The sequence below is a fragment of the Anopheles gambiae genome, chromosome 2, assembly GCF_943734735.2.
Source record: "Anopheles gambiae chromosome 2, idAnoGambNW_F1_1, whole genome shotgun sequence".
NCBI lineage: Eukaryota > Metazoa > Arthropoda > Insecta > Diptera > Culicidae > Anopheles > Anopheles gambiae.
In genome coordinates this window covers 108,236,797-108,255,032 of record NC_064601.1, presented here as the reverse complement: position 1 = coordinate 108,255,032, position 18,236 = coordinate 108,236,797, and the positions used below count along the sequence as shown (strand labels likewise).

At 45.6% G+C, this 18,236-nt stretch overlaps 1 protein-coding gene across 1 annotated transcript; it reads left to right on the top strand.

Moving 5' to 3' along the window:
- The first annotated feature begins 11,353 nt into the window (after nt 1–11,353).
- Nucleotides 11,354–13,403, top strand: LOC1270187 (NADH-ubiquinone oxidoreductase 49 kDa subunit). The gene has a single exon (XM_308864.4). It carries the CDS (start codon nt 11,495–11,497, stop codon nt 12,908–12,910), a length of 1,416 nt encoding a protein of 471 aa, XP_308864.4. The 5' UTR covers nt 11,354–11,494; the 3' UTR covers nt 12,911–13,403.
- Nucleotides 13,404–18,236: the final 4,833 nt, after the last annotated feature.

The window sequence follows — 18,236 nt, the reverse complement described above, 5'->3', positions numbered from 1 at the left end:
AATGCGAACGAGGCGGAATCATTATGTAATTTCATTCATTTCCGCAGAATGTTGGTTGGTTGTACAGTACACGTGGGCATCGAGGTTGGTGAAAATTCGTTCCAATTCCAGACGCAGAAAAAATGGATTAAACCTGTAAAAACGTGGATTACAGTTGATTTCATTCATAAATGAATATTACAAGCAAGGAAAGATGAACGAATTGAAACTGTTGATGTTTAAAGAATTATGTTCAACTATTTTTCAGTGAATTACATGAATTAAACTCAGTAAAATTTGATAAAAAATGAAAAAAGTTCGATTTGTTACAGGGCAAGCTTTGTTTCAATTTTATATTCCTTCTTTTTAATACATCCTTTGTTCTCTGTATAATCACTTTAGTAACAATTTTTCCCTTAATAAAATACGAGACGATACGTCAATATGTGCTCCAACCAATCGTCTCCTCGTTCTCTTTCTCCTGGAATTGATCAATCCAGCACCCGCGAGCAGTATTTGCACACCCTGGTACGATACTTTGTGCAGGCAAAGTGATAATGAATAAAACACGAAATGGCCCACCGTACTACACCAGACAGCGAGCAAACTTGTGCCTAAACTAACTTTGCGGACCGCACCCACACCCATGCAAACAGTGCAAACGAATAAACGGAGGTGGTGCACCACCAAAAACAAAACAAAAAACAACACCTTTCCCCCGTACGAGCCAACCAACCAGGAACGGGAGAGAGAGAGTGCTCAGCATCTGGAGCATTAGCCCTGCGGCCGCAGCCAGCCGTTCCAAACCAAGCAGGGAGGTTTGGGAAAAGCCCGACCTTAAAGGGTGAAGAGCTTATTGCTTTAACTTTTATTCCGCATTGTTGCACGCCGTGACCCAGCGTCCGCGTATGCCACGGCAAGAGTAAACCACAGTATTTTTTGCAAACCCCATTTCTTATTTTGCACCGCTTTGGTTTTGCTTTAATTTTTGCAGGCATATTTGCGCCCATTTCCCAATCGCCCACACCACGCTGTTGTGCTGTTTTCGTTTTTTTCTTTCTCGTCGGTTATTGTGTGCTGTGTACATTTCCTGCTTTTTTGTAATTTTAATACAACATCCAATGTTCACTCTATCTGTTCTATCTTCTCCTGTGCCCATGTGTACCGTCGTATGGTATAATCGGTACAACCAGCAAAACAGCATAACAGACACACACACACAAAAAAAATTTGCCCAAAACCCCAAAGCCCTGCTGCCAGCTGTAATAGAAAAGTGTTACATAAACTTTTGCTCCGCCAGCATACGAACACGATGGGGCACACCAACTGCCCAACTGGAGGGGCGCATGGGCGAGAGCCACAGGAACGACCTGCCACGTGGAATCGGTCTTCGTAATGGGATTTAAAAGCTGGCGAATGGGGAAAAATCGAGACAAAGAATTTAATTCACTTTCCGGTTTAACTCCAGCACTAATCATGAATGTGGTGGAAAGTTTGTTGCTGCTGGAGCTGCTGCTGCCGGTGCAGGAATGGGGTGGAAATGTTTTGCATTTTAATAATGTAAGTAATTTGCAGGAAATATACTTGACGAAGCGAGCTTATTCAAATGAAATTTCATGAATGGTGATTGTGGATTTTTAAAAACGAGTGAAATGCAACCAGCTGAAACAGAAGCTTTCGCTTACGAAATGGAACTTTTTTGACAAAGCTGGAGTGGAAAGTTAGAAATACATTTTACTGTGTAATCTGTGCACGGATGTAGGCAACACTTGATCATATTCGATTTGACACAGCAAGCAAAGTGTAAGTGGAAACTGTTGGGTTTTTGTAGCAAAAATTGCTCTAATTTTAAAGCCAAACTGCAAATCCCATCTCCACTTTGCCGCAAACGGTGCCATTTTATCCAGCTAAATGTGTTTGTCCCCCATCAGACAAACCCATCAATTAGGCGTCGCAATCAATCATATTCACGCGCAACACGATTGCTCCTCACGGGTAATGCTCGAACAAACGCGTAGATTATTAGACGCCGGCGAGCGCCTGCTTTACACGCGGGAAAACCTCATTACCATAGCACGGTGGCGCATCCTTCCGGGCGTATGCACACATGTTACAGCTCGGCTTGCAGCACCCCACACACACACACACACGCACACTCCAGTGGCATAATTTTCACCCAATAGCGATGGCACATACACTCACACACACACTGGCAATAAACGTTGGTGCACTTGTGCTTCAAGGATGGAATCATTATTTGCTCATTTTCAACACACACTCACACACCTACAAAAGTAAACGGGATTTTGAAGCCGTGATATTAAGCTTCTGAAGCTTCTGAAGTACGCGATTATGAAACTCACGCAAAGGCTCATCGGGTATTTGCTTGGTGCGTACTTCTTACACAATCCGTACAACGCCATAGATTGCAACATGGCTTTACGTCCCTGCAGGAATCTGAAGAACAAATTGCGACCGAGTAAGATTTCTGCACACGCCCCACCAAAGATAGGAAGACACAGAAAATGTGATTGTAAATCATTGCGCCCCAAAACGGTAATTGCTTTGCTCGAGGTTGAGCAGGACGTGCGCGCGACATTATTGAAAAACCCATTTGCTGCCTACCTCTTAAGGCTGTGTGTATGTGCAATTTGTGTCACATTCGATGGCATGATAAATTCAATTTTCAACTAGAAATCCTTACCCAAATCGTACAATCCGCTGGTAATAATTTTCGACCCATTTCTGCGCACTGGCTGGCGTGATACAGGGGGGAAAATTGGGGGAAAAATTCAAGTAATGCCGAGCATCAGCTGCACGGAGATGTCCACCGTGTCGTAAGGGATTTCAAAGTTTTGCCAAAGTATTGTCCTTTGCCCTGAAAAAACGCCGGTGCAAATTGGCCAATAAATCATGTTTATAACAGGTGATTTAAGTAACTTGCCACGTACTGAGCGGGAGTCTCTTGCTTGAAATTAGTCATTTAGCTCAACGTGTAAGGTTTACTACTCCGATTTGAAGTATTAGGAGTTTTGTTTTAAGGATTTTGAAATTCACAGTCAATATGTTTCTTCCAATTGTGGAATTATAAAAAATAAAACTAACATTGTACAAACAGCAAAGGGTCAAAGAGTTCATTCAGACAACGACATTGTTCCGCAAGCTTTAAGGTATACTCAAACAAGTTAATTTATTAACCAAATTCCCTCACACAATTCAGCTTAATTCATGCACCAGTGAAGCTACACAGTTTTTCGTACTATTTTGGTTGTTCATTAATTTCCCCACTCCTCATGTTCCCTTTTTGTACTCCGGAAAAGACTGTCTACACTCCCACACAGCCGCTTTGCCACCCTTCTGCACCCCCAGATGGCAGCTGCAAAACGAATGAATAATTCATAGCCATCGAGCAAAAGTCACCGTGCAGCATCTGACCGACCGGGGTTAATCCCCACAGGACGACAATTAAAACAGCATCCGTTAGCTGCTTGCCAGCCAGATAACCAGGTGGGAGGGGACCATAAATTGACAGCGAAGTGCATCGTAGAGCAGGTAAAAATCATCGTACATCTGCGTCCTGTCTCGATGACATTATGCACCGTCCGAGTGTTCGAGTGTCCGAGCAAAAACTAGCGCAGCAGCAGCAGCCCGAGCAAGTGGACCGGAAATCAACAACCACTGCAAGCATGGAGAGTACGAAACAGGAACAGGAACATAAAAAAAACACTCGCACACGACGTGCCGCAATCAATCCTTCTCAGCTGGATTGATTCCAGAAGACGATCAGCGAAACGACTGTTCGAACACAAAAACGCTTCCACCCAACCCAACGGATGGGAAATAATCCGGATGTTGTTTTCATTTAAATGTAAATTTTCCAATCATCCCACAATTTTCCCTCGCACAGCACACACTTTTCACCTATCGAGACCTACCGTCTGATCCGAGGTCTGTCTGATTGCTGGATCAACCGGAGTCGATTGTGTCTGGTACTCCCCGCATTTGACCGGCAAGTAGACCCAGACGCGTCAGATTGCAGGACTACAAATTGCTTCTCTTTCTCTCTCGTTTTCGTTCGAATCCATGCCGAAGCAGCATTGTGAATGATTTGCACTGCTCGTTTAAGTTTAAGCCTGCCAGATAATGCATGCTTCTGCAGCCATGCCAACACTCGAACCCGCATGCTAGATAGACGGTTAGTGCCCGAGAATGAGGCAATAGCTGACCGGCTCAAGAAACAAACCACGAACGGACACAGAAAGGTTTGATGGGAGATGGCCTTCATTGAGCTGGTAGATGCGCATAATCAGTCTTCAGGCATTGAAAGATCATCATAGCACAACACAAAAATGCTACCCTTGTTATTTTCTGTTCATGTTTTTTGATCATGTACCCCGTAGTTGCGTTGCGCGAGAACCTTCACAAATTGTTTATTATTTTGCCGATTTTTTATCCCTACCATTATCAATCTGATACTATTCATGACCCTGCGCGCAGCATCTGCGTATCAGTTGCAAATCAGCGAACCTTGGCAACATTTTTTTTTTTATTTTTGCTTCCGCCACTGGCGCTTCCTGTTTTCGTGTTTAGGGCCGCTCTATGCCCGACCCATCCATCCATGCGATCAAAGAACAACCCATTCATTATGCCCGGAATGCTTCATGCTTCAAAACGCGCGCCTCCGTCCAAGCTTTCGCGCTGCAGATGGCCATCAGGATGGCCACCAGGCACGTTGTTTTTTCCCATCGCGAGCTCGCGAGATAAGAGGCAACGCAAGAAAAGCACCTTTCATGATGGTAGTTGCTGGGCGGTTGCCGTTGTTTGTTGCTGCCATCAAACGAGCAGCAGCACAGAAAACACGCCGGTCCAGACGTACATGGTGGTGGAAAGTTCTCCACACCATAGCACCGCGCCCGTACCGATAGGCAGAGGTTGCTCGCGTTTTGTCTAATTAATGAAGCATGGCTCTTGGGGGGCGAAGGTATCATTCCGCTTTGATTCTGCTTTGTACGTTTATTATCCGGCCTTAAGCGATACTTAAGCGTACTTTAAGATCAAATGGTTAGAATTGAAACCGCTCGGATTGCAGCACAGCACTCGTGGGCGCAGGGGATTGGCCTGAGTGGTCCAGCCAATTGGTTCGTTGATAATGATGTTTTTTTATTGGCTGTTTAAAATTCAAAATTTAACAACCGTAACAAAGTGACACGATGACTCGATGGCAGGGTAAGCTAGGAAAATCTCGGAATTTAAATCCAAACATTGAATTGCTTCACAATCAAGTAAATCATTAAATATTTAACGATCTAACTAATTTTAATTCCCGTTTTGTAGCCGAGCTCTTTCAATCTTCGCACCATTTGCTGTGTTTATATTCATCAGACGACTCATTCCAATCAATCAAAATCATGCTCAAAATTGAGATCAATTAATCCGTCACTAAACGAATTGATTTACAGCCGTTTAAAGTGTTTGGATGGAGCGAAGCCAAAACCCCTATCCCGGGAACCTGCGAAACATTAAAGTTTTCTACACAAGCAAAGTCATTTGTACTTGCATGGACAAACGAAGAGCTAAGCACTAGAACCTATCGGTGAGTTTTATCGCCATTCCGTTCGAGCTCATCACGGTAGATTACTATCACTCCATTTGCAGAGCGGTGATGAAACAGTTAAGCCTGTCGTCCTGTCCCGCTTGGACAACACTTCATTCCAAATAAAAAATTACAAAAAAACTCCTCGTCAAACAACAGACTTTGGCAAACCCCAAAGCAAAGTGACTGTAGTATCCCGACCTGTTAAGGACGGACGCAAACGTCTTGCCCGTAATCGTTAAGTGCTCCACATCGAGACAAGTACGCAAACACAAACCTCGTTTGTGTCTATATTTGATGGGCATCTTCACCGGGAACACGGAGACACTCTGGTTGGCTGGCTGGCTTCCTGATTGGTTCCCAACATTCTGCCCCCTTTGAAATGGCTTTCGTAATTAAACAGCACCCTGAACCCCGAAGTACAACCAGGCCCGCTATGCACTGCTACCGGGCACTGCCATAATTGTTAGCATCGACGAAACGACGATTGTACCTTTGTGTTCAGCGTACAGCAACATTCTCCGATCCTAAGCGCTTGGAGCTAATTTCTACCAGCAGGTGGCCCGTTCGCTTGCACAGTAGTGTTTTGCCTTTCCACGAAAAAAGGACAGTCACCAAGATGGGCCATATTAGCCCGTGGTATTGACATTTTACGCTAGTCGAAAGAAGCTTACCATCCGGACGGATAGCGAGTTTTTGGAACGATACGTGAGTACATAATCCTCGGTTAAGGTGCTAACAATTCGCTGCGAGCCATCCCGACCCATTCATGCTGCTTTCTGTCCCACCAGCTCACAAGCTACCAGGCGTCTCCATTGATTTTCACGATAACACTGACTTACGAAAGAGAGGGAGCGAAACATCCAAAACAACAAAAAAAAGCATCGTTACATCGCACAGGTCTCCAACACATGTTTGGAAAGGGATTACAGCGGCACAGAAGAATTGTGGATGGGTGGAAAGGTGCTGTACCGAGCAACAACCATTCAACATCACACACACAAAAAAAACAGGGAGGAAGAAACACATGCTGTAACATAATGTCGCTAATAAAGCCGGATGCTTCATGGTGTATGCGTTCCATTAGGAAAGTGGAAACTGAGAGCAAACACACACACACACACACACACACAAACACATGCCAGTACATTGTCATCGGTACGTTCTTTTGAGCGAAGCAGAAACCACACGGTGGGTACAAAACATGGCCGTATTAGTACTACCTTTTCTTCCAGCATCCAGCATTACCAACAACGGCGACACAAAAAAAAGCCAATCCTTTTCACTTCGGGTGTAAACCCTTATGGGACGTGGGCGCGGTGGCTCTCCGTCAAACGAGGATAATCATTTGCCACAACCTCTTCAGATCAAGAGGAGGGGGGCCAGGTAGAGTTTGTGAATAAAAAGATGAAATCTTTAGACACTGGCACACAACGAGAGAGAGAGAGTGAAAATGCAGACAACAATGAACTTGAGTGTGTAAACAATTGCGTAAGCTGGGATGCTTGCTTTTGTCTTTTTTTTCGCCATTAGCGATTCGTACGTCTGACGTTCGTTGAGATACGGTACCGGGTGGGCCTGTCTGTCTGTTAGGTCCGCTAGGTCTACCTTGCAGGTTTTATTTACATTTACAAGGGACGACAGTGTCTTTCCCCCTGTGGCCACGGTAAAAAAAAAAACAAACGATGCCAAAAGCTATGAGCATCTTTTCTCTATCCCTTCACAACCGAGCCTACACTATGTTCGCTTTGAACGGGCAAGACCTTATACACACCAAAATCTGAATCCTTTCCGATCTTCGAGCCTTTTTTTCGTTGCCAATAGCACGCTCAGCCAAGGCTAAAAGATTCAAACACTAACCCTCCCAAATCTGCATTCCCTCCGAGACAGAGAAGGAGAGAGAGAGAGAAAAGGAGAGAGAAAGGGAGAAATAGAGTGAGAAAGAGTTCGAAGTTCAATCTCGTCTTTCTGTCTTCCCTTACAACGCGCCGTCGGAAAGCGAAGGGTTAATCTTTTCCGGTCGGTCGATACCGGGCTCGCGCTGGCAGTGACCTTTTCTTTCAATTCCAATGTCGGGTGTATATTTGGCTTCGACTATTCTTGTGGATTTTTTTTTTATTATTATTTTATTTCAGCTCCTCTTTCCACTACATTTGATTCGTACAACTGAAGGCCAACAATGGTCAAAAGGGGAAAGGATACTGGTGACCGGTACAAGATATTAGTTCGGGACTTTTATTTTTCGTTCTCTCTCTCTCTCTCTTTCCCTCACACACTTTTACTTCTTATCTGCTTCGCACAGAATACGAAGCGGCTTTGTGGCTAAAATAAGGATCATGGTCAAAAGTTTTCGATCGGCCTCAAATCGGTTTACGACGTTAGGCCTTTGTAGTTGGACGTTCAATCTATAATGCTGAGATGATTGATTTATTCCGCTGTACAGTTTGAATTAAAAACGAATCTGTTACATAAAATCCGCATTATGAAACATTTAAGCGTAAAATCTTAATATCTCGTCTTGTATGTTTCCCTATAAGGGACACAGAACTAGTAATAATGGGAATCTGAAAGGTTATTTTTATATTACCAAAGTCTAAGAAGACTAATTGTTTAATTTACAAAAAAAAACTCCAAAAAGTTTGAATAAACAAACAATAGAATACGATAAAAATAACTTAAATATTCAAATTCCCGGCTACTCTCAACAAAATGCATCTTTCCTGCTGCAACGTTCTAACACATTGAACACATTGCGCAACACATCCACTGCAGCCTGAATGCACCTCCTTAGCCTCTGTTTTGTTTGCATTTGCCATTCGACTCAACACCTATGCACACCAAATCACAGGCACTCACATACACCAGAGCATATTATAGCATCGCTCCCTCATGGGGAAAAGAATGGAGTATTCTCCTGCAAGACAAAATCGCTTCCGTAAGCAAGCAGCGGCGATGCTTCACCGCAATGCACGTAACCCATGCACGTAGCCTCTCGCCTGAGCGTGATTTTACCTACCCCAAGTGTTCACCCCTGGGTGGGTTTGCTGCTGCTTTTAATTCACCGTCATTTTTCCACGCGCCAAGGATGTGCACGTGCTCGAGCGGCCGCTATCGGTGCCTGTCTGGTGAAAGGATTTGTCCTTATCGTCCACTTCGGCTAAGAGTTGGGTGTATTTTTTCCCCTTCCTTTGCTCGTGGCCGCCCTGCACAAACACACACACAGGGGGAGGGGAAGCAAACTTGACGAAAAATCCTCTCGAAAGCGCGCCCATCCCGTCTGAGCCCGTCTGAGCCGGCGCTTTGTGTCCAAAAGGCAGGGCAAAATGAAGCCAGATAACTGGAGGTTTTCCCTGTCCTATCAGCAGCACCTCCTCCTTCCACCTACCCTGCCGCAAAGGCCCGTATGCCCACACTATAATATCCATTATTATGATTACAAACAACGGGTTCTGTGCCGACAGTCGTCGGTGCATCCCACCGTTATGATCGAAAGCACCACGAAGATGCCGGCGTTCATCAGCCGGATGCTGCTTGATCGTGGGGTTGAGCTTCAAGGGGGCCACGCTTGTTTTCTTTCTATCTACCAGTGTATCTATCAGTGTGGCTCGCAAACCTTTTTTATTCCTACACGACGCAACGAATATGGAGAGGCATTTCTTTCTTCTCGACCTCACGGGACACCAGCCAGCCAGATAAAACTGTCTACATTCGCGAGCATGATTACAACCAGACACACACACACCGGCACACCCTTTACATGAAAAGCACCCAACACCGGATGGCTGTGAGCCCTCTTTCATTGTCACTGCAAGGCTCTTCGTTTGAAATTGCAGCAAAAAACAACGATGCCTACGGTTGCCAGAGCGAACGAAAAGCGAAACCCATTCCTTTTATGTGCATATGTGCATCTTGTCTTTGAGTTGCTTGACTTTTTCTTCCACCTTCCACGCCGCAGTAGGCCATGCAATGGAATAGGGGAAAACTTTTGCTCGCCTCAGCAGTACTGCCTGGAGTGGGCTTGAAGTGGCGATACCGAGAAAAGAAACGAACAGCCCTGCAACGGTACTACTACTACACATGCTCTCGCGCGCTGCACAAAAGCGTATTCCGTTGCCCCGCTTACAACGCACTGCCCGGGCTAGATGGAGTAGTATCCTATATACCCTAGTCATCTGTCCATCCTGAATCAGTTCTTTTCCCCGTTGAATAGCGGGGAGGAGATGGAATGTAAATTTACTCACCGTTTCTTTCCGTCTTGCACTGCGTCAAGCTGAATGTCAAAACCTGCCAACCCTCGCTGGCCCGTTCTTGGCGAGATGCTGTTCTACGGCTGCCAGCGGCTGCCCAGCCGCTTCCTGCTTCGTCCTTCACTTAGTTAACTCTTGGGCACGATTTTACTTGACACACTGATCACGACCACACACACACACTCATGCAAACACAATCACACACACGGACTGACTGTGTGAAGCTGTCATATGCCACACGTCGACACACACCGACACGATGCCTGCTCTGATTCTGTCAGGCGGTCCGTTTTGCTTTACTTTTTGCCCCTCTTTTTTGAGGGGGAATACAAGATGGACTGGAGGCTGCTGGAAACAGTCACAACAAGAAGCTAGGATGGTAAAGGTTGAAGCTGTCAACTTGAAACAAGAAAGGCAATGCCCAAGATGCACACAAAAACCGTGGTTCCACGGTGTTAGTAGCTACGAGCGAGGGTTGAACATAGGCAACACCGGGGAGGGCAGCGAAACAGCGAGGACGGCTAAGTACTCCCTATCTCCGGAAAGGGATGGTTCACTGTTGAAGTGTGTCGAGTGAAGGAGGGGGAACTAAGGCAGATTAAAAAAAAAGAGGAAATAGGATAGGGGAATGACAATCGGGTCAGTATATTATCCCTGCAAATCCACCGACTTTGAGTCGAGCAAAAAAGAGGATAAGTTGAATATGTAAATGGAATCAAGCACAAAACCAATGCACACAGTGTCTTAAATATGGAAATGCAGCACACCAACACAACCCTCCTCCCCCTGGTGTGCGGCAGTCATGTGCACTTTGTCAAGCTACGTTGCACTTTTACCGAGGCTTGCACTTGTGGAATCTAGACGATTCTTACACTACCGGGTCTGAGTGCATCGGAATTCTACACGAATTGTTTGAAATACATTTCTTCATTTTCAGTTGAGAAGGATCCCATTCACTGTATGAATCACATCACACCAGTTGTTCATATCTTGGGTCATTACACTGTAAAGAATCTGCTCCCTTAATTTCACACTTTGTTTGATCACTTTCACTTAATACACTTTGTACGATACCAACCAACAATGACGATGCTCTTCCAAACACTTCTGCACGACTGAACGGTCACGACGGAACTGCACACGAACGCGAAAGCGAATCCTGTCCCTTCGTCTCAGGATGTACCGCGATGTAAAGGAATGTGAGTGACTCGTTCTACGGAGAGTGAGAGAGTGAGAAATCGAGAGCGAGAGTACAAGAATCCTGCGAGATACCGTTGCCAGAGTTCATTTTCCCTACCCAAAACCATCTGTGGAACGATCGATGCCACGGGTAAAGATGTGAAGAATAAAGAAAAAGTCGTGTTTTTTATTCATTTTGAATAAAATTATTAATTAAAAATCTGTGAAGAATTGAAAATGTTTGGCTAACCGAAAATTAAATTATGATATGAAGAATCTTGAAAGGATATCCATGTCAACGTATATTTCAAAATCTAGTGCGTTCACATCTGTCATTCGCCACAGTGACAGCTGTCAAATAGTAGTCGAGGATGGGTTGCGAAGCATCCTATTCCCACAGCTTGTGCATTGTGCAGATTCTATCCCAAGAACCGTACTAAAAACCAGCATTCAGAACAGAAAAGTGGATGATAAAGCAACGAAACAAACCACCAAGATGGCATTCTGTGTGTTAAACGCCGCAGCAAAGCGAACACCAACGACTGTTTACGTAGTCGGTCGTGGGCTGCTGCAAAATGTCACCGCTCCGTACCGATTGCATCAGCAGCCAGCCCGTGCGGCGGGCAAATGGTTTCCGGACGAACAGTTCATCGAACAATTCAAAGGCCCGGTAATGTACCCGGACCACGTAACTGCACGCTGGAAGCTTCCGCCCTGGAACAGCAAGATTGCACCGGTCGAGAAGCAGGTGCGCAATCTGAAGATCAACTTCGGACCGCAGCATCCGGCTGCCCACGGTGTGCTGCGCCTGGTGCTGGAGCTGGACGGTGAAACGGTGATGCGTGCGGATCCGCACATTGGGCTGCTGCACCGCGGCACCGAGAAGCTGATCGAGTACAAGACGTACGTGCAGGCTCTGCCCTACTTCGACCGGCTCGACTACGTCTCGATGATGTGCAACGAGCAGTGCTACTCGCTCGCGGTGGAAAAGCTGCTCAACATTGAGATCCCGCCGAGGGCGAAGTACATCCGTGTGCTGTTTGCGGAAATCACACGCATCCTCAACCACATCATGGCGATCGGTACGCACGCACTGGACGTGGGAGCGCTGACCCCCTTCTTCTGGCTGTTTGAGGAGCGGGAAAAAATGATGGAGTTTTACGAGCGCGTGTCGGGGGCGCGCATGCACGCCGCCTACGTTCGGCCGGGTGGTGTCGCGCAAGACATTCCGCTCGGTTTGCTGGACGATATCTACGACTTTGCGGTACGGTTCGGCGAACGGTTGGACGAGGTGGAAGATGTGCTGACGACCAACCGGATCTGGGTGCAGCGGACGGTGAACATTGGGGTCGTTACGGCCGAGGATGCGCTGAACTATGGCTTCAGTGGTGTCATGCTGCGGGGCTCCGGTATTAAGTGGGACCTGCGGAAGGTGCAACCGTACGATGCGTACGATCAGATGGAGTTCGATGTACCGATCGGTACGAAGGGCGACTGCTACGATCGGTATCTGTGCCGTATTGAGGAGATGCGCCAGTCGCTGCGCATTATCGACCAGTGCCTCAATCGGATGCCGGCCGGTGAGATTAAGACGGACGATGGGAAGATATCGCCACCGTCCCGCACCGAGATGAAACAATCGATGGAGGCGCTTATCCATCACTTTAAGCTGTTTACGCAGGGGTATCAGGTACCGCCCGGGTCCACGTACACAGCGGTGGAAGCGCCAAAGGGTGAGTTCGGTGTGTATCTGGTGTCGGACGGGTCCAGTCAGCCGTATCGGTGCAAGATTAAGGCGCCCGGCTTTGCCCATCTGGCGGCGCTGGACAAGATTGGACGACATCACATGCTGGCGGATGTGGTGGCCATTATCGGCACGCTGGATGTCGTGTTTGGTGAGATTGATCGCTAAGATGGGTCGTTGTAAATGACCAAAAATGAATGAATAAATAAATTTCAGTATTATATCTGTTAATTGTAATAAATCATAGCAAATACAAAAGATTTAGCGTAAAACCTGGTTACAAGCAAATATTTATATTACAATAATTCATTCGCCATTCTCATTCATCCGTTACAGCCACAACACTCACGAAAATCGGGAAACCCCCGATGGAAAATCCCCGAGAGAAAGAAAAACAGTGAGCAACCGAACACATCGCAGCTGTTCCAGTGAGAAAGGAAAAACCCTTTTCATCGGAAAAATGCTCCAAACGCCGATGGGAGAGCATTGCTTTCCTTGGCAAGATAATCAGAGAGAACGAGTGAGTAATGGTAAATTTCCCCCAAGAGCATCCTATTCAGATGGGGAACTCTCTCCCATCATCCCCGGTATGTGTTGTGTGTTGCGCGTTGGTTTATTTTGCCGGCCGGTGCCGTCTGAATGCCGCCATTACGGCAGGCACATGAGAAGAGGCAGCAGAAGCAGCAGTATATAGGACTGGGTAGAGTACATAGCTTTCACCGCAACAGTTTCGTACCTGTTGTTGTTGTCCTGCCGGTCGGTTCTTCAACGGCTTCCAAACGTTCGGGAGACGGGGTGAACACGTATAAAAATGTCCCGAGCTGGGAGGATCGTGATTTTTGGGTGATGAAATTTATGGGATCGACCTCGACACGATTTGGAGGTCGGTTGATATGAGAATTTTTTTTTCTCGTAAATGCTCAGTTGCATGACAGTGTAAAGTAGCGAAAATATAAGAATTTAAATTTGAATAAGATACGACAGGGACAGGACACGAGGATAAAAATAATTAAAGTACTTGTGTTTATTTTTGTTACTTTTTAATTGCTATTAAACGTATTTAATTGTTTAGTTGAATGACTGGGCGAACAACGAGATTTACAGCGTAAAATTATTGTTATATTCCATAGTTTCGGAACCAGAAAATTTATATAATTAATATCCATATTAGAATCCATATCCATAGAATAAGCAATGATAGCAAAACTGTGTTGCAAAAATTGTATGAATCATTAGTTTTAAAGATGTTGGTACGAAGTTATGAGAAATTCGGAAATCATCCAAAACGACCAAAAGATCATTGAAAATACTTTAAGAACTCACTGCAGACCTGGGTTCTTCATGTTCGTTACTTGATTCTTCATTTCCTGGTCCAAAACGCTCATCCTTAAACCTTATTAGTGGAATTACTAATACTAAGCGTCAGTAGCGTTGTGTAGCGCCATCTATTGCAAAATAAAAGTACTATCATTTCATGTCATTAGTTTTATTCTATTTTTATTTATTATTATATATTAGTTTAAAAAATGTCCAAAATGCGTCGTAAATATCATCCATAAAACCTACCTAGTGGAATTACTAATACCAACCGTCAGTAGCCTTGTGTAGCGCCATCTGTTACAAAATTCTCAAAATTCAAACCTTTTTTTTTCTAAAAACATGACTCACAACACGCCCACACATGTCGCAAACTTCAAACCTTCATACAGCATATAATATTACTTCTCTGTCTGTCTCTAAGTTACTTCTAAAAATAAGATCTAATTGAGCTTAACCGTATCGTCTGACCGCAGATAATACAATTTTAAATCTTTTGTACGCTTAACACTCAAACATTCCCTCATCCATCTCATCCTGACATCACCCCGTCTCAATTGGTGGTTTGATCATCAGCAACATCGCCGCCACTGATGACGAGGACGACAAAGGACGCACACAACCTGCAACAAACTTTTGCCTCCCAGCACAACACAGCTGAGAGATGGCACCACGTGCATGACGCAACCAGCCAGCAGGGCTAAAGCAGAGCCTGTACTTACCTACCACTACCACCAAACAAAACCCACAATCAACCCGTAGTGATCAACGTGCTCCCGCTTCTCCGAACCGATAGATTACCTCCTAGCCCCGCGGACTGAAAGGAGAAAACCCACAACCGATGGAAGTTTCACGACGTAATCATCAGTGTAAGCATCGCAGCAAGCCTTGTGACGGTATACTTTGTCGCCATCTTCACCCAACGGGACTGGTTGGAGTGAAGGAGAAAGCGGAAAAGAGAGTGAGAGACAGTTGCTGCCCCTACACAACGCAACGCACACGTGTGTCTGGCGGGGAGTGTACGTAGGTTGATTGTCTCGTTTACTACTACCGTTGTGCGCTCGGCTGATCTTTAGTAATTTTTAAACTAATTACATAAACGAGTTACTTCCGCCGGCTCCCAGCCATGCTGGCGTGATGCTGGCACAGGGAATATGCGTTGAGACATACCTCCCTTTCTAGTGGTTTGAGGTTTTTGCTAATGCTGTTTACCTTGATTTCTAAACTCGGTACGACAGGTGGGAGGAGGCAAACGGGCGGTAAAGATTGTTGCACAAATCAGGGAAAAGTGGATGAGTTTACCAGGCACTGTCAGAAGTTGTGGCTGTAGATTGATGATAATAGGAAACTCCCAAGTGTAACAGTTTAAACAATCCACCGATAAAACCATAAAAAGACCTTGTAGCAAACTACATTGTACTTGCGACGATCGTTTCCGAGATCGTTTTGAACTCTCACGCTGAAAAAAAAAAAATCTCCCCATCAATATGGAATGCGAAGCATTTATAAAGCGTCCAAGCGCCACTGAAGCGAAGACATTCCAGGCAACTCGGCAAAAAAGAGAGCCAAGCCAGCTAAGATATGATGCCGGGAGGGAAAAAATCACGCCCAACCTGCACTGCAATCGGCAATGCCAACGTGTGCCATAATCTACTCAGCCCCTTTCATAAACTCACAAACGTACGCCGCACCGGTGTGCCGGCCCCTTGGGGTGAAGCCAGAAGCCGGGTTTTGCAACTACAAAGGATTCCAATTAAAAAATACCTCCAGCCTCATTGCGTAAGCCATCACGGCTGGGTCAGTTCGCATCCGCAGCAAGCGCTGGAAACCGATTCCCATAGGACAATCGGAAATAGTTCCCACCCGAGCTTCTCCCCTCCCTTCGCTTGACTTGCACAAAACGCGCGCACGCTGCTTGACACTTCCGTTTGACCGGTAACGGCTCCCCCCGGCTCTCCTTCTCCTCCATCCCGACGCAAGACGGTAAGGCATGTGTGAGTAAGGATGCATTTTTGCGCCCCTCCCTTTTGCTCTGGAATCTTTCTCACCTGTCATGGTTCGTTACCATGTCAACCGAGCGAAAGGGGACCTATTCCTATTTAGTTTTTTTTTGCTCCACAAAACGTAGTAGCCCGGTTGGCGCGTTGAAGTGAGGCGGGAAGGTGAAAGTGACTGACACACTGGCTGACAGCGCTCTCTAGCGTGTGCGCACACATTTCACTCGATGGGCAAAAGGTAAAATATTTCCATTCAAAATTGCATTCATCTTCACCATTCTACGTACGTACGTTTTTGGTTTTTTTTTATTTTTCTCTCTCTGTTTTCCCACCACTCGGAACAGCTAGCACACAGTGGAATGCCGGAGACTGTCAGCAGTTGAGGTGGAGCACACCGTACCGAGTAAGCATTTGTACCGGGTTGGACGTGGTTCGGTCTTTAAAACGGTTGACGGGATTTTTCCTTTTCAGTGACACATTTGGCTGGACGGTTCATGTTGCCATGATAAAAACTAAAGCACGGCTATGGGGTAAACCAAAGCTGAAGCGGAAAGGACGCTCCCTGAATGCCCGTCCTCCATTCCTCAGGGGCAATCTGGTGACGGCGGCGGGGGTTTTCCCCGATTAAAACCCCCAAAGACCCGTACCTTGATCTCGGCAAACTCTCCCGTACGGGGTACGACGGGCGCCGACACATGGCTGACAGGGAAATGATAACAAACATTTTCCCTCGCTAACACACACCCCCGGACCGCTCCTTCTCCCTTGTTCTGTGTGACTTGGGGATTTTGAGGAGGAATGGAATATGCTTATTTGCTTTCTCTCGTTCCTCCAAAAACAAAAGCAACAGCAAAAAAAAACACCCACGTCGCGCTTCAATCCATCCTGCGGCGGGGGGTCGACGGTTGTTTTGAATTCTTCTCGTTTTTCTCCCCCGTTTGTCTTTCCCGAAAGGGTGTATAGTAGCGCTCGATGCAACACGAAACCAGCCAGCGTTTGTTTGCTGTTTGGCAAGAGATAATGATAAATGTACACCCGGCCCGTTTGCGCGGGATTTGTTCGGGACTGGTACGACTGCGACCATGCATTCATTGCCCTCGGTCTGCCTGTATACGAGCCAGCCCACTCCCGAAACGGGTGGAGAGGGACCAATATGCTTTATTTCTGGGCGCTCTTGCGTGAAAACGGGGTACCGCTGATTAAAAACGTATTTTAATCTGCCACTCTGGTCGTAAATCGTGTGAGCATGGAGCATGGAAGGTTCGGGATTTGGTCGTTCCGTTGGATCGTCTATGCTTCGAGTATTGGTATTGCTGGAGCGAATAAATCTAAAACTAAGACCATTATCATCTCGCAAAACATGTCGCATGACAGTACATTAAGCTTTGCGCGGGTAACTGCGATCCTCTTTTGAATGAAACTGTTTTAAATAACGCCATCTATTGGGAAGCTGTGTAACTAAATGCTTTATATGAGTGGTATTATCGCTATTTTTGTTTGTTTTTTTTTCTTGTTTTGTTTGGATATTTTGGATTTATTGTGTATTTTTTCATAATGTTTTTCTTTATTTATTTATTCGTTTTCTTTTTAGAAGTTTTTCAGTGTTTTGCTTCTATAGTTATTATTTTGTTAAATTTATTTATAATAAGACTCTTTAATTGTTTTTTTTGTATTTCTCAGTTTTTTTTGCAAAATTGAGGTAGCAATGTTTTAAAAGTTTATTTGTTTTTTGTCAGATCCCTTCTCCTCTTCTATCTCATACTGTAACACTTTTGACACCTTTTGAGTGTGTATATGTGTTTGTTTTTCCCCCAATCAAGTCTTTTCTTCGTGTTTGCATACTTACAAATTAGCGCATCTTACACCACCGCAGCTATGCACCGAGAAGACTCTGTTGTCGAGTGACGACGTACAAGGTTCCAGAATAATAACTCCAAACTCACTTTTCACGCTTCGTTACCTCGCCCAAAACTTTGCGTTAACACGCGGCGAAGGATAAGCCAAAATCTATTAGCAAGTTTGCAACCAACCAACGTCCAAAGCAGGCTTGGGCAACGGCCCAAGACAAGCCAGCGCCAGCGTGCACCAACACGCATCAAAAGAAAGCGGGCACGGGCAAAACGTTGCGACCCTGCACCTGCCTGGGTGCATCTCATCATTACAGCAAACCGGTGTGGTAA

Bases quoted from the DNA above. Each gene is read 5' to 3' on its own strand.
- LOC1270187 (XM_308864.4), top strand. From the start codon at position 11,495: ATGGCATTCTGTGTGTTAAACGCCGCAGCAAAGCGAACACCAACGACT.